This window comes from Diabrotica virgifera, chromosome 8, assembly GCF_917563875.1.
Source record: "Diabrotica virgifera virgifera chromosome 8, PGI_DIABVI_V3a".
Classification (NCBI taxonomy): domain Eukaryota; kingdom Metazoa; phylum Arthropoda; class Insecta; order Coleoptera; family Chrysomelidae; genus Diabrotica; species Diabrotica virgifera.
Genome location: NC_065450.1, coordinates 118565050 through 118590238, shown reverse-complemented (window position 1 = coordinate 118590238; position 25189 = coordinate 118565050). Strand labels below are relative to the sequence as shown.

The window sequence follows — 25189 nt, the reverse complement described above, 5'->3', positions numbered from 1 at the left end:
AATTAATATATAGAATGGAATTAAAACTGGTAGCTCAATATCAATGGCTGAAAGACAAAAATGACCAAGCGACATTTGGCTAACTTTACACTAAAACGGTTTAAAGTTTGAAATTTTGAAAAAAAATTCGTAAAACATGATTTAGTGATTTCATTGTCCTAATTCCATCGAACTTTAAATGCAGTTTAGATACTTTATAAACTACCCTTTGTAGACTATGTATTTTTTTAATAGTTTATGAAATAGTGTTGGTTAGTAATATTTTCTGCTAAATCGCAACCAGGAAAAAGTTACCTACCGACAATATTTTTTTATCTTCGACTAGAAAAAAATACAGAAGGTGACTGATTTTTATTATCGGAACTGGTAAAATTGACTAAACCTGATACATTTTTGACTGTATTTTAAGAAATATAACCTATCCAAAAATCATTCATGTTTTGTAACAGGTAAAATGGTTGAACTACAAAACTAAAAAATATAATATACAGTAATTATCATATTAACAACAGGCTTTACATTGAATTGTGTGGTCTTTATCTATACGACATGCTTGATCAGTGAAATGTATAAATTTCTTATTTGAAATATGTACAGTAAACCCTCGATACAACGGACCTATATTTAACGGACTTCGGATATAACGGACAAAAAATCCTGTCAAATGTAAAAAAATTAAAAACGTCCTGTTAATATTATACATACAGTTGGGTCCGCGAATCTTTACCCGTGCGTCATCATTTAAAGCATACGAAATAAGTCGATGATAAGTATTAAATTGAAATTTACTAAACGCAACAGCAAGTTACTTACTGTCACTTGCTGTTGCGTTTAGTAAATTTCAATTTCTGACTTATCATCGACTTATTTCGTATGCTTTAAATGATGACGCACGGGTAAAGATTCGCGGACTCAACTGTACTTATGGGATCCCCGTGGATCCCAAAGGTCATCCCATTATATTAACAAAACAATATGATTACGTTGATCCAAAAAATGACATAATAATAAGTAATACCTAATAATAAAAAATATAAATTTTAACTATTCCACAATTCGGAGCACACTTACCGACATTCTGTTACTAAGTACAAATCAAACTATGACTTAAGTCCTTCTAAACGGCGGAACAGGTTACGTGCAATAATGATAAGCTTCCTTTTAAAATTTCTTTTTCAAAGAAATATATTAAGTATATCTAAGCAACAAAAACATTAAAAGAATCGGCACGTAAATTATTACCAAGCGACAAATTCCACCTATTTTAGGTAGAAAAAAAGAACTATTTATCTTGTTTAAGAAAGTTACACCTAGATATAATTAACTAAACAAAAAATTGTATTGAATTAATATGCGAAAAAAAGTAATAAATGATAAAAAAAATATTTTTGGATAGGATAAAATTTCTTAAGCATTTTAAAAACTCTGGATATTGTTTGTAAAAAATCACTACGCGATCAAACATTTAAAATACCATCTAACAAAAACTTACTAACTGTAAAGGATTAAAATGAAATATGCGCCAAATGAAAGTTGTTCTTAAATATCTTGGTCGCAGAAAATTATTAAAAATGTCAATTATTTTAAATTACCAAGCGACAAAAAATTCATCGTAGCCACATGAGGATAGAATCAATCGACACAGAAAAATTTTCTAATTTCAGTGATCTATATATATAACCCAATATCGTCCAAATTGGCGTTTGGTAACTTTTGCCTTTCAACCGTCAATGTGATATTGGAATACCAGTTATATGAATAATCTGGTTTAAGGAATAAAAATTTGATGTCCCAAAACGTTTCCATTTACTCATTAATAAATTTATCTCTTATAGCAGGGGGTCGGCAATCTGAGGCCCGCGGGCCGCATGCGGCCCTTTGCAACTTATTGTGCGGCCCACCAAAGCACCAATTAAATTTTAGGAAAAATTCAAAAACTGACAGGGTGCAAAAAATGCACGCTAAGAGAAAAATAGTGTGAAACCTATTCCAAGGATAAAATACCAAATGAAAGAAAAATTAAAGAGCAAAACTGAGAATTTAGTGAAAAGTAGACTATTGATTATTTCTTTATTAATAAAAATACAAAAATCATTAGAAGCACAACAAAACTTTTTAAAAAATGTAAGGAACACAGTTCCTAACATCCAGTTCCAGTTAACTAAATTTGTGGGAATAATGGAAAAAAGTAAAACATTTGAAGATGCATGTCTGCATGTACAATAGTTCGACGTATTGAAAATCTATCAACTAATATGTTTAATACATTAAAGAAAATTGTCCACAATTTGAGTATGTTTTCACTAGCACTTAATGAAAGCAACGCTGGTACTAGCACTACTCAGTTGTTGATTTTTATCCCTGGAATTTATAAACATTTTGTGTAATAGAAGAACTTACCTCTTCAGAAGATACCGAAAAAACACAAAAAACAAATTTATATAAACAATGTATAAAAATAGAATGTCAGTAGTCTCAGAAATATGGAAATTAAAAATTAGATTAGATTTCATATTTCAATTCCTTTTTTGTACATCGTTAATGTTAATTCATACTGGTACTCTGTTGATAATGGTAGACTTTTTTAACATCTAAGATCAATTTTCCAATGTATTTGCTAAAAAATATCTTACCTTTAAGCTAGCAGCAGACTGTACAGAATGTAACCTAATGACAAAGAACACTTCTTTATGTTTTTCCATGGTTGCAAAAATTTTCGCAGACAAATCATTGCCTGTTTGGGGAGTATTAGATTTTTTGCTATTTTTTCTTTGATTTGCTTTTGACTTTGTACTCTTTTTGGCTTTCTTCTGTCCCTTCTTTTTACCGTCGGGACCAACTTCACATTCTTCCATGGATGAAAAAATCTAAAAAAAATTATCCCAAAAATATTAATATTTTATAAAATATATGATTATTTTAACATCAAATTACTTACAGCAGCCTCTGCAGCCTCAGCCTGTTTTCTCTTTTCTTCCTCTTCTTGATCTAACTCTTTTATACTTTCTTCTAAAACATTTGGCCAAAAGTCACCCTCAAAATACGGAAGATCTGCTGCTGATTTTAAGTTATCTTCCATGGCTTGCTTGAGAATATCCTGTACAAAAAATAAAAATGATATAAATCAAAATATTCTGGTAATCAATATACTGATGAACAATTTAACAGGAGCAACTAAAAACTCCACAATGATTAAAAACTAAATACAATAGCTACACGTGTTGCTATCTTTTAAAGGTAGTGGTACCAATGATATTTTTTATAATATAATCTGTTGACCACAACTTCTGTATTTTATTCAGTGTGGAAACCATTTATGGAATAAAATTATTTCTATCATACCTGTATATTTGTATATTTTTAAAAGTTGCTTGATAACCTGATTTCAACAAACTATAATATCATGTAGAGTCCTACTATGAATAATAATGTACTTCATAGAGGGCGAAAATTTTATAAAATGTGGAAACCCGATGAAATAAAATTGTTTGTGTTCCTATTTTAAAAAAGTATAAAAACACTGGGATGTCAACTTTTATATTCAAATGTACGCATTTTAAACCTGAATTAAAATTTACAGTTTTCTTACTGTCCTGAAGCTTTTTTTCTTTGTGTATCTTATGCAAATTACTATTTTACTTGGGAAATAAGTCACGAATTAAGTAGTTACTTAAGCTACTTAACAACCTCATCTCAAAAAAACTATATTATGTAGGGTCTGTTATGAATAATACAAGGTGAAATTTTGAAATTAATAATTTTTGTATTTTTTTTTAGCCTAGATATGTAAATATGTACATCAATTTTCAAGTATCAATACATTGGGTTTTGTATTTAATTTCTGGACGAAAATTATACATATCAAAATTTCACCTTGTATCATTCATAATAGCCCCTTAATAATATAGTTTAGGAGCTTTTAAAAACAGAAAATATACAGGATGTTCCATTAAAAATAATGATAATAGAGTAAGCTAGTGTTGCGTGAATCACCCTGTACATTTAAATCTACGTTTAAAAATAACACATTTGATTTTAAAACTTGACGTGTCCCAGCGTTTTTTATAATTTTTTAAAACAAAGACAGAAATAATTATATCCCATAAGTGGTTTCCACACTAAATATTATATTATACCTATCACTGAGTACAACCCAGTCCTTCATACTTTTTTTATTTTTATCTTTCTATATATTGGTTTTCTTTATATTCTTAAGATGTATCCTTAAAAGGTTCGTTCCAAGACGACACATTTGTACGATCCCTTGAACCACCACGAAATCGATTGGACTGTTTTAATGCGCAGAATCGCCCTTGAACGGTTTTCTTTCGATCTTGAACCAATTACCGGTACACGTAACCCTCTTGTAACGTATTGGTGTACCATTTCAAGTTCGAGTTGCGCCTGAGCCATTTTTAGTACGAGTACCACTACCACTGTACCACTAGTAGTTTGCTAGATGGTTATAGAAATTAATATTTCTAACATGTTCATTAAACATCACTTCAGCTTCAAAATCTTCCTCAGAATCGATATCTGACATTAAATCGTTGTCTTCTATGAAAAAAAATAATAAATTATCCATTTTTATAAAATTAATTTGAAAAAAAAAAGAATTAATAATTATTTAAACAGAAATCAAGATTCACAGGTACTAATAGCGTAAATTGTGGATTATTCTATTATTGAATCATCAGCTGATCTCATAGCAGTGACCACACAGTGACCAGTAAAAATGAAAACAATCCTAACTGCGCAAGTCAGTACAAATAGTTTCTGCTTGAAGGCATGTATCAAAAGGACCGTTCAGTTACCGATTTCGAAGCGGTACATGGATCGCTCGGAACAACACGGTGTACAATACCAATCATCGTTCATGTTCGCTTGGAATGCATTTTTTATAATGCGCATGACGAGGGCAGTATGGAGGACGGTTTTCATGTCACTTGGAACGCGCCTAAAATGTTTCCTAAGTCCCAATAAAGCGTAAAAGAGCAAAAACAAGTAACGCGAGAAATACTACCAGGATAGACAGAATATCCGCTGTGACAGTGTCTAAACCTTTCTTTTTCACAGATCTTGAGAATATCATGTTGCAAAGTCAATGCAGCATTGAAAGCTATGAAACATCCAATGGGTGTTCGAGATTGTCGTGGTCAAAGTGGAGGTCATAATAAAATTAACGAAAATCATGTGCAAAAAGTAATTGAGCACATAATGAAATTACTTAAGTACAAGTCACATTACAGGACCCCGATTTTTGACCCTTCGCTTCGTTATCGATCATTCGCTATCTGTACACTAAACAGATATGAAGTAAATACGTTCAATAACGAAGCGATGTGTCAAAAATCAAGGTCTAGAAGAGCTAACACAGAAAGAGAATAGCTAACAGAAGACGCAACTTTAAGTAAAATGTATGAGTTGTTGAAGAAGCACACAATGATCCTGTTAAATTTTCATTTTACAAAAAAATATTTTTAACACGATTTAATCTTCAAAAAAAAATTGAAAGAAGATACCTGTAATAGATGTGATTGTTTAGAAGTAGAAATTAAAAATTGCTCAGATAACGAAAAATTAAGCAAGTTACAGGCAGACAAAATGTGCATGTAGAAGAAGCGGAAAATGCACAATCTAGAAGAAAGCTAGACATGAAGATGAGCAACGATAAACCGGAAGTGGAAACCTTTTGTATTAAGCTTAACGACTTAAGAGGAAACAGTAGTGATCAACAGGTAGCAAAAACGCGTTCCAAGATTGCGGCTGTAATTTTGAATATTTTTTCGAGATATTTGGCACACGTATTCGTAATATAATAAAGAATGGCGGTACAGAGCCCAATTTTTGAAAAATATAGTAATACATATGTGGAAATTACTCTGTATTTAAATAAAATATTAAAAAAACGAGCCTGTACCGCCATTAAGAAGAACAAAAAAATACACTTTCTTCAAATAAACTTTTTTATCCGATGCCTAGATTTTGTGTCATTTTGGAACTACTAAAATTTTTTATTTCATTAGTAGTTCCAAAATGACACAAAATCTAGGCATCGGATAAAAAAGTTTATTTGAAGAAAGTGTATTTTTTTGTTCTTAATGGCGGTACAGGCTCGTTTTTTTAATATTGTATTTAATTACAGAGTAATTTCCACATATTAATATATTTTTCAAATTGGACTCTGTACCGCTATTCTTTATTATATTACGAATATATGTGTGCCAAATATCTCGAAAAAATATTCAAAATTACAGCCGCAATCTTGGAACCCGTTTTCGCTACCTGTTGATCGCTACTGTTTCCTCTTAAGATATTTAATGCATCCAATACCAAATGATGCAAAACCTCTGTACCGCTCCTTATTCAGTAACAATACAGTAGAAGATGACATTGACGGACTTTTGAGGTTCAAGATGATTAATGTTTACTTATCATAATATTCGGAAAATAGTACTGTTAACACTTAGTAGTTTTTTTATAGTTTAGGTTTTTTATATTTTTGATTAATTTCTTAAGTAATATAAAATGTTCAAAACAACGACTTTTATTGTCATACCCAAAAACAAAAAATAGCTTGTGACCTACTATTAATTCACTAAAAGTGGTATTTTAGTTACTCATCACTAGACCAAACGACCTCCATGTCGCTTGGTCTATTGATGTATCGGCCAAATGCCTTTTTATTTTTTTTGCCTCTTTCTTCAACATTAGCAAGTTACTATTTCGCACTTAGAGAAAACATAAAAAACTGTCTTCGAAAACAAAAAATTATGACAATTGAAACATAAACTGAATTTTAATAGAGTGAAAACTTTGAAGTTAACACGTCTGTAAACGTCTAATTTCCATTGATGTAGCTTATACATTTGACGCACTGGCCGTCGAATTTTAATAGAGTGAAAACTTTGAAGTTAACACGTCTGTAGACGTCTAATTTCCATTGATGTAGCTTATACATTTGACGCACTGGTCGTCAACGTGTTAAATATCTCAAAATTAATTTTTGGCGCTTGGCTAGTGATGCATAACGCTGTCCAGTTATCAATTGAAACTAGCTACTTAAAAAGGTTTTAATAACCTTTTGATGACATTTTAAATCTGATAAAAATTAAAAATAAAACATATCAATATTAACATAGACATGAAGTCTATGTTAATAAAAGGGAACAGACTACTCGAAACAGATACTACATTTGAGTCTTACCGAAGATTAAAGCCAACTAATACAACAAAATAGTAAGTAAATAATAATTTGAATCAATGAATTAATTACTTTTATAACTGTATATTTATAGCTTCTATTTTCTCAAGGGACAATATTTTTTCCTAAAAAACACAAAACGGAGCCATACAAAAAAAGGAAGAATTCTAAAAATAATAACTATCGAAAACAGATAATAATATTAATGTGTAAATACCTTATAGTCTAACACTATCCTTTCAATATATCCTTTATCTAACATCTTCTTATACCAGTCTTGCAATCTCTTAGGTTTTGGTATCTTTTGGTCCGGAGGATGGCAATGGAAGATGTAATCATCACCTTCCGAAGGAGGGCACGCCCAAATATGAGCCGTAGTATAACCTAATTGTTTTACATAGTCCATATAACCTAATAAAATCTCGTGGTAAACAGCAGTCCTAAATTGTCTTGGTTTAAAAAAATGAACTGAGTCTAAATAAGCTATATAAACCCGTCGCGTATTAGGCGGCGGACACTCCGAACCATACTCTTGCACATGCATACCAAAAAAACATACATCAATCCCATCAATTTCTTCAAATGCAAAAAGAGCTTTCGCACGGTACGGAAATTCCCCGGCGAGTTCACCACTTTCGACAAACTTACCGCGCATGCCAGGTTTAACTTCGACTACTTTTTCCGAACTAGACACTACACGTATAGACACTTCACCCGCGCCGGCTTCTTTCTTTTTCAAAAATATATTCACTCTATGTTCAATGTATGTGCCTAAGTTTGTTGGAGGTAGTCGTTTCGCGGTAAATTTATTATCTCGTTTCTTTTGTCCTTTAAGTTTGTTGCACTCGTCACAAGTAAAACCTTGCGGCCAAATTGCTTCTATATGAAGAACACATATTTGATGGAGTTTACGCCCACAGTCTGTACAATTTACAAAGTCCTCCATTTCCAGATGATCATTCTTCATCTCCTTGAATTGATCCTTTTTTATTGCTCTATAAAATAAAAATACAATATAAAAAATAAACTAAAACTATATATAATTTTTAAAAATTCAAAAACCGAGAGAATCCAACAGAGAAACACATTTAATATGTATACAGTGCGTCCATAAAATAACGCATAAATTCATTATTTCGTAAACCGGCAAATTTAAGAAAAGATCCCGAAACAGGTCGATTTTTATTTTTAAATTACGATATTTTGGCATATATAGAATATATAGAATAGGGGTCATGTGATAGCTCATTTGAAAGAGTATTCAATTCTCTATTCACTAATATAAACATACATAATTATTTATACAGGGTGTTAAAAAAAAATTTAATTAAATTAATGAGACAAAAAAAGAATCTATATAATTTATTTAATTCAAAATATGTTTTACAGTTTTCAGAAAACAGGAAAAAATGTTTATTTGGTAAATAAATAATCTTAAAGCTGCCTCCCACCTGCCTCTTGGTAGTTTAAAAATCCAATTTAAGCGAAAAGCAATATTTTTTTGTCAAATAAACATTGTTTCCTATTTTTTGACAACAGTCAAACATATTTTGAATTAAATGAATTATATACATTCTTCTTTTTGTCTCAATTAATTTAATCCAAAAAAAATTCTTGGGCACCCTGTATAAATAATTATGTCAATGTTTATATTATTGAATAGAGAATTGAATACCCTTTCAAATGAGCTATCATAATATGACCCCTATTCCCATTTAAAAAATCATCGATTACGTCATCACGCCCAGATGGATGACGTCACTAGTATGATATATATGCCAAAAAATAAATGAAAGTAATTTAAGTAATTTAAAAATAAAAATCAACCTGTTTTCGGGATTTTTCTAGAAAGTTGCTGGTTTACGAAATAATGAATTTATGTGTTACTTTATGGACGCACTGTAGATTTCAAAAGTGCTTTTAATACAATTATTCAGATGAAAATTGTGGAAGATCTCTAGAGCACCTTAGAATCCCAGAAAAATTAAGACATATTATGCTAATGTCTGTGAGCCTAAAGAACACCACAGCAAAGATCAGTTTCAACAGAACAACTTCTAAGGAGATCAAACTAAAAAAAGGCACGAAACAAGATGACTCTCTCTCTCCCCGACACTGTTTAACCTGATATTGGAATCAATAATAAGGAGGACAAACTTCTTAAACAAAAACAATATTACAAATCAACTTCAACTAATAGCATATGCAGATGATCTAGTCATAATAGCAAAGACGAAGATGAGACTATAAAAGCAATTGAAAAATTATATAAGGAAACAAGGAGAGAGAGTAGGGCTGGAAATAAACCAGCAAAAAACAAAATACATGAGGTAGAGAAAGAGGAAACAACAAGTCAGAAATATCAGAATAACACAGAACCATAAATTTGAAACTAAATCCAACTTTAGCTACTTGGGAGTAACAATAGTAGGGGAGTGCAATTAGAACGAAAAGATACAATGTTTCGGAAAAAATCAAACAAGGTTATATTTTTCTAAAACTTCTTTTGTTAGTTTATAAATATGTTAAAGTAAAAAGTTCTACTCACATATTTCGCCGCTAATTGTTTATTAATTGTTTAAACAATAACAATTGTTTTGTATAAATAATGTTAAGAATATGGGTGAATTCAACATTTTATTTTGATAAAAAATGTTTTTATTTTAGTTTTGATTATGCTGAACCCGAATCTGACATTACAATTTGCAAATTAAAAATGGCGGATTTTTTCCTAAAAATCCTTAAAAAGTAGTTGTAAAATCCGATTTTTTTTTATAAAACGTGTTTGTTTACATATATGTGGATATTTTTGAGAGGTTGCTGAACCTGAATCAAATTTTGATAATTTAAATTATAAAATGGCAGATCCAAAATGGGGGATAACTAAACGTTAACAAATTGTTATCTTAATAATTTTTCAATTGATGAACAAAATATGTATTTTTTTGCTCTTAATATGAATCGTTTCGTTCGCTCTTAATTAAATTCGGCCTTACTCGTAATGATGTGAAAATTGTGCTTCTACCTTTTCAAAAAATTGTTGCAATGGGGATCATAAATAAAACAAGTTATTCTTAGTAAAAAGCTCTGCATATTCTAAAACTTTAAATGCAATCATAAAATATCAATTTTTATCAATTTTGTAGAAGATGTCAATAAATAAAAATTTCAGTTAGGAGTATACCTATATTTTTCATATTGAAATACTGAAAAATACCTATATTTTTCATAATAATACTGAAAATTGTTATTATGGAAAGTTGTTCAGAATTAAAAACGATGTGTCAATATGCAATTACACTCTTTTAGTCTAAATATTGTGAACTATAAAGGTACATATTTATTGCGCGAAATATAATTTTTTTACATACCTCGTATATTATTGATAAAATATAATATTTTATATTTGCATATTAAGTGTTAGACCATGCACAGCTATTTATGACGAATAACTTTCGTCATAAAATTAATAATAAAACAGTTATCATAAATACCTAATAAGTAAAAATTTAATGATGTTGGGTATAATTAATTTGAAACAATATTTAAAAAAAACAAACTTTCGATTAGAAGGATATGATTACATATTGGAACATAGTTTTTAATTCCAAACAACTTTCCTTTATAAAAATTTTCGATATTGTGAAATATAAAGGTACTTTACTCTTGAGTGAAATTCATTTTTTTTACATACCTCGTACAAAATTAGCAAAATTTAATATTTGATGGTTGCATCTTATGTTATATACGATGCAAAGTATTTTATAATGAATAACTCTTTTTCATAAAACTGATATTAAAAAAGTTATCAATAGGTTCCAAGTTACGCAGACATACTGTATGAGCTAAAAAAAATTTTTTTTGTTGAACATTTGTTATTGTTGAAGCTTATTATTAAATGTGTTTTAGGTAAGTTTTACAGAAAAAGTTTTGATCACTCTGTATATACATTTTTTCAGCTGGTAATTTTCGGTTTTTGTATTACATTTTTGTTATCTTTCTTAGTTTTCTCAAAAAAAATTGTTTATTTCATTTTTAAACTAAAATTATTCAGTGTTTTTTAAAGATTACATCTTAAGCTTTAAAAAAATATCAAAAAAATTGTATTAGATTTATTCAAACTTGAGTAATACTGTCTTAAAGTGGTGGGAATTCTGTAAAACTACGAAGTTTTCAAAAATTACATTTTTTGAGACATCGTATTATTTGAATTAAATTTTTGAGATTTTTTTTGAATGAAACATCGTTTAGTAAGATGATTGGTAGGTAAGTTGTGCAAATTTGAGAGTTTTATAAGTGAAATTGTATTAGTTACACATTTTTAAATCATTTTTAAACAAAATTTATGTAAGGCTCACTTTCCGCCCACACCGTACTTATGTCCATACATTTTTTTTCTTTTTATTACAACCATAAGATAGCTTATTTCATCTTCTTTCATGTCCAATTTGTAAAATTTCTTTTGATCCATTAGTTAAAGAATTACATTAAAAAAACTCAACCGTGCACTTCTTCGCTAGTTTACAGTGCGCCAATGTGTGTGAGAAGGGTGACTTTAGCGTTTTCAATAAAAAATTACAGAAGCTAGAGATTTAATTTTAGAAAAATCTTTATATAAGGTTTTTTTTGTAAAATTTTCTGAATTTTTCAATGGTTAAGTCAGTTTTTTCTAAAAATTATATTTTCGGAGTTATTTAAAAAAACATCTAACTTCGCTGTTAATTTGTTTAATAAAAAATGAAGCACCCACTTCTCGAGTAGAACTTTTTGATATGTTGTTTATTAAACATTTCTTAATGAAATTACAAAAAGTTTTATCTTGTTTGATTTTTTCCGAAGTGAAAATCTAAATGCACTCCCCTATAGGGAAAATCGGAAAAGAGCGAACAGAGGAAAGAAACATATGACAAAAAAAAACATATGGAATGAATAATAGAAATCTACTGAGAAGCAAGACTCTAAGTAAGAGATGAACCAAATCAAATATGAACCTATATTAGACCTTAATTAACCTGTTGTTACAAATGGGATGGAAACAACGACAATTGACAAGAAAGGGGAAGATAGCCTTCTGAAAAATAATAAGAACAATATTGGGCCACAATGTAACAAGAAATGGAGGAAGAAGAATGAAAACAAATGCCGAAATTGAAGAATGGTGAAAGGGAGAAAATATAGATACATAAAATATCTTCACTCAGAATGGATAGGACATATAAAAAGACACCTACACTCAGATACGCTGAGAAGGATAGAACTGGACACCACTAGGGCCCAGGTGTAGAGGAAGACCTAGCAGATTACTGGATGAAGAAGATGACTGGTTGAAGAAGATGAAGAAGACATAAGAACAATGAATGATGAAGACTGGAATGTTCAGTGCAAGAATAGGATTTTGAATGCCATGGCGTTAGCTATAATCCTTAGAGATTGTAATGCTTACTGAATGAATATATAATTTTTAACCTTTTTATAGATTTAATACATCCACCGATTGTACAGATTTAAAACAATGATTCTAAAAAGGAAATATAAAAAATCCAAATGATCACTTAAAATCCCCATTACATCCTTTTTCCTTTATTTAAAAAACGACAAAACAGTTGCAAATGAGCAGAATTATTAATATCTTGACAATAAAAAATTATTTATCTCTAAACAAACTGTCCACGAATATTCCAAACTCTGATAATGTAGGTATAGCTAATCTTCAAGTCCAGAGTTAGGACTTCTTTGTATTTCAGTATTAAGACATTTAAAAATTACTACCACCAAAGTGGAAAGAGTTCTTGTGAGTTCAATTTTGTAAAAATAATCCATGTTCAGCAGCTCAGTATTCCTAAATACAAAATACCAAGTATGACCTCTTTGGCTTTATAGCATATGAAAACAGTTTTTAATATATGTATCAAACTACAACTTTCCACTAAAAAACTGTTATACAGTACGCTAATAACCGGCAAAATATATGGAAAAGATGGAAAACATAATATGTTGTGAAATAAAAAGAGATGAACCCTGTAGTAGTGGGAAATTATCAATAGAAACCTATAAATTTACATTATATTGATAGTTTCCCACCTTTAGACGTATCGGAGTCAAACTGTCACAAGTAGAATTTTATAAAATTCTCCTGTCACAATGGCAATTGCCAAACTCCTCTGATACTTCTAAAGGGGGGGGGGGGAAATATCAATACAATGTAATTTAGAGATTTCTATTGATTATTTCATTCATAGGAGATTCTGACCAATAGAAAGCTACAGAAATAAAAATGAAAGTGATAATTTTTGATTAATATCCCGTCGTCAAGTATATTACGTCAGATGCCCTTCGTTGCTACGAAAAAATACATTCAGTGACATTAATGACAATTAATGTTTTAAAAATTATAAAAGCGATGACTTTCAACCGTCAAATATTTATAACAACTGTGTATTTAATTGTACTAATTTATACCTACATAAATAAATTCAATAAAATTTTGGTTTTGAAGAGTTTTATTAATGAAATAATCGCAGCAAATTGCAGTCGATCTCTAAAATTATTATCGAATTTTTGCCCTCGTGACACTTTCGACATAATTTCACTCCCCTTCGGGTCGTAAAATTAAAACTGTCAAAGTGTCACTCGGGAAAAATTCGATAATTTTAGAGCTCTTGTGCAATTACTACTGATAATTTCTCACCTCTATATAAAATAGCCAAACAGAGAGCAAAGAAAGCAAAAGATTTTAATCAGATTAGATGTATCCGAGATGAAAATAATAAAATACTAGTTCACGAAAGGGATGTCAAAAAGAGATGGAGAAAGTACTTTGGACAGCTTATTAAATGAAGAATTTGACATGACAGCCTGTAGAGTCAACGGAGACAGTAGCAGCAATGGTCACCAAAATAACCAACGAGGAAGTGGCTCAAGCGCTTCAAAAAATAAAGAAAGGAAAAGCGGTAGGACTAGATGATATTCCAGGGGAGGTATGGAAAGCATTGGGAGAGACAGGAACAAGGTGGCTAGCAGGTCTATTTAATAGAATTATGGAAGTTGGACAAATGCCAGACGAATGGAGAAGCAGTATACTGGTACCTGTTTACAAAAAGAAGGGAGATATACAACAATGTACAAACTACAGGGCTATAAAACTGCTTAGCCACACCATGAAAATATGGGAAAGAGTAATTGATAGACGGATATGTGAAGAGACCGAAATATCTGAGAATCAATTTGGCTTTATGCAGGGTAGATCAACAACAGATGCAATTTTCATTATAAGGCAGTTGATGGAAAAATACAGGAGTAAAGAAACAAACGCTCATATGGTATTCATTGATCTTGAGAAAGCATATGATAGAGTTCCTCGAGAGATTCTGTGGTGGGCACTCAATAAGAAAGAAGTCCCTGGTGAATATGAAAAGATTGTGAGGGATATGTATGAGGGAGTAACGACTAGTGTTAGGACAGGTGTGGGAGAGACTGATAAATTTCATGTGAAAGTAGGATTGCACCAAGGCTCTGTGCTTAGTCCGTATTAATTCTCATTAGTTTTGGACCAGATAACAGCGAAACTACAGGGTAACATTCCATGGTGCTTAATGTATGCTGATGATGTCGTGTTAGTAGGAAATAGTGAAAGAGACTTGGAACAAAAACTGAAACAGTGGAGACAAGCTCTGGAGGAAAATGTTCAAAACTTAGTAGGCAAAAACAGAGTATTTGGAATGTTCATTTAAAGATGGAGCTACTACAAATAAAATGGTATCTTTGGATGGTGAAATGATTGTGAAAAGCAATAGTTTTAAGTACCTAGGATCGGTATTACAGAATAATGGAGAAATAGATGGAGATGCATGCAGTAGAATTAGGGCTGGATGGATGAAGTGGAAAGAAGCGAGTGATGTGTTGTGTGACAGAAAAATTCCAATGAAGCTGAAGGGAAAATTCTATAAAAAAGCCATAAGACTGGCTATGATGTACGGAACTGAATGTTGGGCAGTGAAAAAGAAAGAGGAACAACGAATGCATGTGGCGGAAATGAGAATGCTTAGATGGATGAGTGGAGTGACAAGGAAGGATAAAATTAGAAATGAGTATATTAGGGGAAGTCTAGGTGTGGCACCAATGGACCATGATAGTCGTGACGTCAAAACGTCAAAAAAAGTTTTCCAAACACGTTATGTCTAGGTACACGCTAAAATGTACGCAAATAAAAAAGTTAAACTTCATCAAGCTAGTGACTATTTAGCGTGGGCAGTGACTGTATATTTTGATACACGCTATTTTGATATGTTTAGTGTTTGTTTGATAGAAAAATATTTGTTATGACGTTTAATTCTACCTAACTTTTTTATTTGCGTACACGTTAGCGTATACCTAGACACAACGTGTTTGGAAAAAATTTGACGTTTTGACGTCACACTATCACAGTCCATTAGGCAATCCAAACCACGTGACCTCTGGTTGGCACACAAACTAACAAAGAGGTTATGTTTGCATCTATTTTTCAATGATTTTTCATTGTTTATCGTCGTATTTTGGATTCATTTGGATTTCGTTTCCTGTTTTTGTGAACTTTATAAACTTTACCACAATGCAAACTGATTATTTAAGGAAATTATTATTGGAAACTCCAGATGTTGCGAGAAAGGTAGGCGAAACAATTTTTTTTACTGTTCATTTTGCCCCGATATTTATCAATAATGATGAATTTTGCAAGCAATAACATTATTTCTTTTATTGTTCTAGATATTTATTGAAGCTGAAAATAATTGGGGATTTAGATCCATACGCAATTCAGTCAGAATTGGATTTTACAGTAAAGTGCAGTCCATCAAGTTACTAGAGTAGAGTAGAGTAGAGTATTTATTGGTAATAATGTACAAATGTACTTTTACAGGTCAGCAATAATTAAAATTGTCTAAAATTACATTAAAAGTTGACAGTACTTCAGTAAAAAAAACCTATTACTAAAATTTAAAAACTAAACACTAATTAAATTACAGGACAAAACAAAATTTAGATCTGAAGTACTCCTCAAATGAGTAGAAAGCACCCATCAGAAGATAATTTTTAATTTGTCTCTTAAATTGGTTAAAATCAAGACTTTTAATAGATATTGGTATACAGTTATAAAATTTCAATGCTAGGTATCTGGTTCCATTTCTGGTCCTCTCAAGTCGACTGAAGTCTGGTACAAGGGCATCATGATTTCTAGTCTGATAAGTATGCTGTTGTGTTTTATATAGATCTACATTTTGATGAACATACAACAGGCACTGCATAATGTACACAGACGGTAGTGTGAGAATCCTCAGGTTTCTGAAAGACTGCCTACAATCGTCCCGATAACCCTGACCTGTGATTATGCGAATACACTTTCTCTGCTGACCAAACACCTTATCTATATGGCAAGAGTGTCCCCAGGAAAGGATTGCGTAAGTTAGTCGTGAGTGAAAGTTGCTGTGATATGATGTAAGAAGGGTTTGAAGGGAGGTAACCTTAGATAGGTTTCTAAATAAAAAGAGTTGGATTGAGAGCTTTTGGGAAAGTTTCAGTATGTGCCGTTCCCAAGTGAGTTCCTGATCAAGATTCTACTATTATAGATATTTATACATATCTGGTGGAATCTGATATGTCACAGTTGCTACTCTAAGCAGCAGATGAAAGCATACAAAAGCCTTCAGGCACATAAATATTTTACAGCTGGATTTGTTTTGAATGGAGTAAAAATTGTTAATGATTTCCTGATTTCCATATTATTGTCGGAAAGGTATGCCTTTATTTTATTTATTCACCATTAAGAAATATATGGATAACAGTATTAGTGTCTTTTGGATAAATTGGTTTTAAATATTAGATTTATTTACGTTTATATATCTGTATGAAACCAGACATATCATCGTCCTAATCTGTAAACTGCGAACTCCATAATTCTCTGAAAATGATTTATTACTGCTATATATTCGAATTACTGTCATGATTGTTCTAAAATTATATTATATGAATGTCTGATTTTAAATAAAATATTCTCAATCATTGTAAAGAACGCAAATACTCTAATAAAAATAAATTTTTGTAGTTGAAGAATTTCCAAAAAAATAAAATATTTTTTTTAGGTGAAGCATTTCCAAAAATCTAATGCTAAACGACTAAATGCTTGGGTGGGGTGATAGCCAGTTCTGATGACATAGCAAATTTACATTGTATGCGTATGGCCGGTAATAGTGAAGTCTGCAGCCATATTGCAGCAATCCTATTTTTAGCTTAGTATGCTCAGGGCAAGACACACGAAGAAGAACCCAATGTATGTACATATGTTACAGCTACATGGTTTGGAGATAGCAACATATGCATTCTCTGATGAAAAACTAATGAGTTTTGAAACTGTTCAGTCAGAGTGCTTGTTGCGCTCACTAAACGAATTGAAATATAAGATGGCTTTGGCATTGTGTTGCAGCGATATGAAAATGGTTATTCATTTTTAATTATAATGTTCTTCTTCATCATGAGTAATTATGTATTGGTCTTTTAAATGTGTATTTATTTTTGTAATTAGTATCAACTTGTAATGATAATATACATTTATCGTTTAAGGTATGACTATGTTTTGACTCTAAAATAAATGTTTTAAAAATCGAATCCTGCCTCTTTCTGTTAGTAACTACCCATGGATATCACAAATTGTGCTTACTGATAGGTTTGTTCGTAGAACGATCAGCAACTCTTGCCAACCATCAGACACATGTGCATTCGTAGTCTATGAATGCTAACTATTAACTGCACAACGCTAACTGTTAACTGCTCATGCATCTGATGGTTGGCAGCAGTTGCTAATCGTTTGTGTCGTACTAGGAACAAACCTATTAGGTCTGGATCCCGTGAACCAAAAAAATTGATTAATAGCAAGCTGAAAATTTGTTAATAGCTTAACGGTGTCCAGTTGGACAAACTTTGATGTATTGTGACACTGGAACAGGGGTAGTTTTAATTGTGAAACAGTTTGTAAACTCAGATTTGGAACATCAGATTACAAAAACATCCCATATATTTTGTCGGACAGAACATCCAATTGATCTGTTATCCTTTCATTAAATTCTCATGCAAAAATCAGACTGCTATTACTAACCAACATGATTCCTGTAGTTTGACATGGTCTTCGTGTTCTATCATTAAAATGCCCAGTTGGTGATTTTTTCACCAGTCTGGTTTTTGCATGAGAGTTTAATGAATTGGTAGCAAATCAATTGGAAGTTTTATCTGACAAATTACATAAACATTTTCGTAGTTTGACGTTCCAAATTTTTAACCTGTTCCACAGTTAAAACTTCCAGTGTTCCCGTACATCAAAGTTTGTCGGACTAGACACCATTAAGCTATTAATAAATTTTCAGCTTGCTATTAATCAACTTTTTTTTGGTACGCGGGATCCAGGTCTATATGGAATAAATAAATAACAAAACAAATTCCCTGTCAAAACTGCATTTATTTTGAATAGAATGAAAAACAAAATAATATTTTTTTAACAAAATAGGGGATAAATGTTAAAATTTAGTACTATTAATAAAGTTTGTCACATTGGTCCTAAAAATGAATGTCACTAGTTGCGTTAGTGTCACATATAAATACATAATTGTAATAATATTAATAAAAACCATAATTCCTAGCGTGAGTGCGTCCTGTTATTTGACAATTTAGTTAGGTGAGGAAACATGCCCTCCCTGGGACTGTATATTTTACCTCGACGACGGTGGGAGGGCCGAGTAATGGGTCGTGGTCCCTAAAATTGTGAGGGGAGCACGACCGGTGAAACCAAGAACGGTCCCAGCGTCCAGCGACTGTGCACCGGGTGGCCGCCGGACACCGCCGCTGGACGCTAAAAGGTGCCGCAACTAAGGCGAGTAGTTGCGGCGCCTTCGCCTTCAGCAGCTGGATATCACCTCCCAACTCCCTTGCGGCTACCCTAACCCCCAAATTCAACCTCGCCCACCCCGGAGTTTCTGGCCGGAGGCAGGCGCAGGGGCACTACGCATTGGGCGGGGGGCCCCTCCGCTGGGCTCCGATCACAAACCTCATTTTTTTTTTTTTTTTTTTCGAGAACATTCTCGACATACCCACCGTGAGTAGCCGCCATGTCTTACCCCATCTAAATACCTTTTCCCACCGCACATCCTTTCCAAATCCCGCGTAACAGGGAAGGCAGCAGTTACGCGGAAATTCCAAGCAGCCTGTGAATACAGACTGCTACTGCATCCGGAGGCAACCGTGATAAAAAGCCTAGAGGAGTAAACCTCGATAAAAAATCCGCAACCACACGGTGTTCAGCGATCCGTGCCAAAGTGGCGAATGGCCTAGCGTTAGACGGTCACAAACGGAGCCCTTGGGGAACCGGGCGAAACCCCATTGTATATGGCCTTACTGCTGCATGCGGGGCTCTGCAGTAGAGGACGAATATTTCCCTAGCTACTCGTGGGACTTAAATGGAAAGGAATAACATTCAAGTCATAAATATAAACAGCGACTCGGACGGTGCACAAAATCCGAGTCAATCAGACATAAGTAGTGGCGGCAGGAAGAGAGTGAACTCTCTCCCAACCGAGATACCAGACATAAGTAGACGGAGGAATAGGATAAACTCTCTTCCAAGCCTGGTACCTGTTAACACGGGTACAAAGAGGAAAGTAGAACAAGATGGAGACCAGACCATATATAAAAGGAAAGAAAGTTGTGAGTATTTCACTATTATGGAAGGACTAAATAGGTATGAAAAGCTTGTAAGTGAGCTACAGAAGCTTATAAACGATGTACCAAATACTCATAAAGGTATTAAAGAAGTGGCTATTCAGCTGAGGAAAACAAGTACTACCTTTAAAAATGACCCCGTTGTCAACTGGCTCAGTAAACACCGATACGAGCCAGTAGAGAAGATGACAATGGAGATAGAAACGCAAACAGACGCGTGGCATGGGGGCCCAAAACAGGTCATTACAAATATTGACCGAGTAAAGACTGTTGGTGACTGGGAGAAGATCTCATCCCAGGAGTGGGACGAAAAATTATTTAAGCGTACTAAGGTGATAATCGGAGACCCGGTAAAGACATCGAGTGAAGTGACAAAGGTGGTCTTTGTGGAGCCGAAAGATGAGGCAATGAATTTCAGTGTCCAACGTCTCTACAGAGATAGATACCCTGAATTAACCGAACTAAATGACCAATACGAAGTACTGGAGCGAAGGGTTAGGCTAATCAGTAAAGGCACAACTGTGACAAACCGAATCATTAAGGCTAAAATCAGTGGACAGAATGTGGATCTATGGGAGAAGATCTGTAGGGTGAAAGAAGATCACCCGGAAAAAATGGGGAAGGTTGCTTTGCACCATGTAAGCAGCCTATCTGTGTCAGAGCTTAGAAAGATGTGTGAGGTCATTTTCCGTGACACAAACATAGACGTTTTGATCCATACAACGGCCCAGAAAAGAGAAAGACCAACCTACGGTATGATAGTCACCAAAAAAGATGGTGACTATAAAGACATATTAAAATCTGTTAAGACAGCTGTGAGGAGTACGGATGCCTCCGATGTAGTCCGCTCTCTTAGGAGTACCAAGGACGGCAAACTTCTAATTACACTGGACAAAGATAGAGCAGCCTTGCAAAAGATCAAGACTGCTATAGGGGCCCAGGATGGAGGAATGAGGGCTGTCCAGCTTGGTGACGAAAACAAAACAGTAACCCTGCACATCCGTGGGATGGCACTAGATGCTACCTCAGATGAAATAAAGAATGCTTTCGAGGAACAATTCGGTAAGTGGGAGGATTTTTACAAGATGGGAGACCTCCGCCCCCTTAAGGGACAAACCCAGGCCACGACGGTAGTAGTACCGGTACCAGTGGCAAACGTTATGGCAGACAAAGGCTACCTTAGAGTTGGCATCGTAAGATGTCAAATAGAAAAGAGACTCAAGGTAATGAGGTGTAGCAAGTGTTGGGGATACACCCACAGCACAAATGTTTGTAAAGGACCAGACCGAAGCGGCACGTGCTACCGGTGTGGAAAAACCGGCCACAATATAAAGGAGTGCAATGATGTCGAATGGTGTGTTCTATGTGACTCACAGCACAGGACGGGCAGCATGGATTGCCCAGAATTCAAAACCGCCCTAAAAAGGGCAAGAAAGAGCGAACAACAAGGACATAGTTCCCTAATCCGCTTTACTTCTCCTTCAGTTGAACCTGAGAAAAAAGATATAGCCCTCGCCGAGGAATCGCATCCTCTAAAACCCCCGCAAAATACAGAAACTGCGCAGGACTCACTTCTAAACGAGTTTGACCAGGCCGGCGACGTATCTACAGTGCGACAGGTCGAAGTACCTACTGAAAAAGCCGAAGTTCTCGAAGACCCTCTTATGATGGAGTTTTCGAAAGCCTGCGACGAAATACAGATGACACTCAGCGAGGCTCGAACACCTGAAGCTGTAAGTCAGAAGGTGGATGAACTGTCGCCGGATAGTGTACAGAAAATTATCATTGGATAATCATAATAGCAGACACCACCACCCATCTAAGTGACATAATAAGTTACTGGTAGATATTAAAAATGGATTCGATAGGGACAAAGAGACTAAAAATATTACAAGTCAACGCCGGAAGAGCAAAGGTAACACACGACTTAATTCACGCGAAAGCCTTGGAGATAGAGGCAGATCTCTTGATCGTCCCAGAACCTAATAAGAGAATAGCTACGAATAAAGGTTGGATATATGATAATAACATCGACGTAGCGATAAAAATACTAAATAGAAACGTGTGCATCAATAAAATAGTAAGAAAAGAGGGGCATGTAACAATAAAAATCGACAAAATAACCATAATAGCATGCTATATTTCCCCGAATATTACTAGAGAGCGTTACAGACAACACGCGGAGAATATAATAGACACGACACAGAGGGAGAAACATTTTTTAGTAGCGGGAGACATAAATGCAAAGTCCATTTTATGGGGATCCCCCCGAAACGACGAGAGGGGTGAAATTTGGAATGAGTGGATCTCCGCGGCGGACCTCATAGTGCTAAACAATGGAAAACCAACCTTTGTGAGAGGTACATCGAAAAGCCACATAGATGTCACCATAGCTAGCGGTGGTGTTGCCAAAAAGATCAGGGATTGGGACGTACTGGACGAGAACCTTTTCACCTTTCACAGGTACATTACTTACGAAATTGGCACCAAGGTCACGAAATACGGCAGGAAGAGAGCAGTATTCGACAAGGAAAAATTTAAAAGAGAAATAAATAACCTACAAGAAGAAACTACCAACTTTAACGAGCTCCGAGAAAATATCATAAATGCACACAGAAGAAGTACCATAAATAGGCACACTACATATACAATACCCTACTGGTGGAATGACCAAATCCAAAATAAGCGAGAGGAATGCTTAAGACGCAGGCGAATAGCACAAAGGCATAGAAACCAAGAAGAACATAAGGAGGCATATAAGAGAGCCAAAAAAGAATTAAGTAGTGAAATTAAAAGGGCTAAACGCACATGTTGGCAGGATTTGTGTGCCGCGCTGGAAGAAGACATATGGGGCGAAGCATATAAGATCGCCATGAAAAGTCTAAGGTTCGAGTCCCCATATAACCTTTGTGCAAAACGAAAGATGGAAATAGCGAACACTCTATTTCCAAGGAAGCCCGACAACACATTCCTACGGATAGACAATAATATTAGACCTACAGAGTTCACTACTGAAGAGATCATACAAGCAGCAGAAAGTATAAAGCCAGGAAAAGCACCAGGTCCAGATAAAGTAACGCCAGAAGCAATAAAACTGGTAGTAAAAGAGAAACCTGAAGTGATGCGCAAAGTATTCAATGAATTGTTGAACACACAAGAATTCCCAGATAAACTGAAGTTGGCGAGACTCGTATTATTACCAAAACCAGGAAAGAACCCGGACGAAGCCAGCTCATATAGACCTCTATGCTTACTAGATTGCATAGGAAAATTATATGAAGGTCTTATAAAGAAACGTCTTGAAGACGAACTTGAAATTCTGGGAAAAATTTCAGATAGACAGTACGGTTTTAGAAAATCCAGATCGGCTATAGATGCGGTGAAGAAGATCTCTGATACTGTAAAAAGATCAGAAAAAAGATGGGCCATTCTTGTGATGTTCGACGTGAAGAACGCCTTCAACTCTGCAAATTGGCATCACATACTAACGAAGCTCGAAGTGGCAGGAGTGTCAGACTACATCATAAATATTATAAATAAATACCTGACAAACAGATATTTAAATGTGGCATATAATACAGACATGAAACTCTCATCAGGAGTACCGCAAGGGTCCGTTTTGGGACCTACTCTATGGAATGTACTGTACAACGGGGTATTGGAAATAGACTATGGGCAAGACACCTACGCCATAGCATATGCAGATGACCTTGCAATCCTAATAGAGTCTAACATAAACGGGGATATTGAAGAAAAGGTGATAAGTTGTTACAGAAAAGTCAACAGGTGGATGACAGAGAATGACCTAGAGTTGGCAAGTAGTAAAACAGACATAGTAATATTAAAGGGACCAAGACAGAGACCAACTTTGAGCTTTGATTTAAATGGTAGTATTATAGAACCGAGTAACTGTGCTAAATATCTGGGCATACACCTTGATTCAGGTTTGAGATACACTAAACACCTTATAAATACAGTTCAGAAAGCCGAACAGAGAATTGCTGCTATGACAAAGATTATGCCAAATATAGGCGGACCTAGCAACTATAAAAGAAAATTGTATCTCCAGGTAGTACAATCCACCCTCCTATATGGGGCACCTGTATGGCTTGAAGCGTTGAGATACAAAAAATATGAGGAAATATTAACGAGAAGTCAAAGAAAACCCCTCCTGAAGGTAGTAAGTGCATACTGAACTACATCGACGATAGCTCTACAGGTGATCGCGGGTACGCTCCCCATTCACCTCCTAGCAAAAGAGCGTAAGATTATATACGAAAATGATAACGGTCACCTAATAGGAGTGAAAGCCGAGGTAAGAGAGCAAATGCTAAACGAATGGCAACAAGAATGGGAGCAACAGATAGAAAAAGCACAATGGACGAAAACACTAATTCCAGATGTGAAAGAGTGGTACCAATGTAGGTTTAAAAGAATAAATTACTTTTTTACACAATTCCTGACCGGGCACGGCTCATTCAGGTCTTACACATATCGTATAAGGAAAACTGAAGATGACTTATGTATAGAATGTGGAGTGCGTGACGACGCAGAGCATTGTGTATTCCATTGCAATGTTTTCCACGATAAACAACAAGACATGAGAAGAAAACTAGGTGAGATAACACCAGAGACTATAATGAATGTAGCCATGCAAAGCAAAGAAAATTTCAACGTGATAGTAGACCTAATAACAGAGATAATAAAAAAAAAGGAAACGAGAGAGAGAGAGCGAGACAAGATGGGAGATGAGAGAGTGACAGAAGACATCGTCAAGGACATTTTATCATTTATTTTACTTATACACCTTTATCTATACACTTTTATCTTTACAATGTTTTATGAATACTTATTTTATCTTACTTTATTTTATTTCAGTTGTGTAAACTTCGTATTATTTTAACTTTTTTCATATACTCTTCTTTTTGTACACAGTACTCAATGTTTTATTTCTAGAACAAATAAAAGAATAACTACTCCTCACAGTCGGCTCCACCGACATGGAGTAGAGATAGGGTCAGCAGCGGGGCATCTGAAGTAACGTTTGTTAAAAATACGTACCGGGTGTCCACGGCTGGAATGAGGGGGTTTTAGTGGGTAGGCAGTTGCGTTTTCACGATTGATTCGCTCGGCTTCACGGGTGTCTGAATCGGGCAAGCGGACTGAATCCCACACACCAGGGTAGAGGGCAGAACACTAATTTCTTGGGGTGCTGCGGTCTACCCTGACGGTCTTATGAAGATTTCCTCC

General features: G+C 34.1%; 1 protein-coding gene and 1 long non-coding RNA gene across 5 annotated transcripts in view; one reads left to right on the top strand and one right to left on the bottom strand.

Annotated features, from left to right (window-relative positions):
- Window positions 1-25189, bottom strand: part of LOC114342483 (CREB-binding protein) — a 91784-nt gene that overhangs the window by 23299 nt on the left and 43296 nt on the right. For all 3 annotated transcript variants that reach the window (XM_028293290.2, XM_028293291.2, XM_028293292.2), the window contains exons 13-15: window positions 7422-8199; window positions 2939-3097; window positions 2634-2867 (exon numbers count right to left, since the gene is read on the bottom strand). In XM_028293290.2, coding sequence (XP_028149091.1) covers window positions 2634-2867; window positions 2939-3097; window positions 7422-8199 — 1171 coding nt within the window. The remainder of the gene's footprint in view (window positions 1-2633; window positions 2868-2938; window positions 3098-7421; window positions 8200-25189) is intronic.
- LOC126890363 (uncharacterized) lies at window positions 15635-17839 on the top strand. 2 transcript variants are annotated; one of them, XR_007700294.1, is made up of 3 exons: window positions 15635-15848; window positions 15947-16970; window positions 17317-17839. It is a non-coding gene; the product is annotated as an uncharacterized LOC126890363 (long non-coding RNA). The 2 variants fall into 2 exon arrangements; XR_007700293.1 differs by having other exon boundaries at window positions 15635-16970.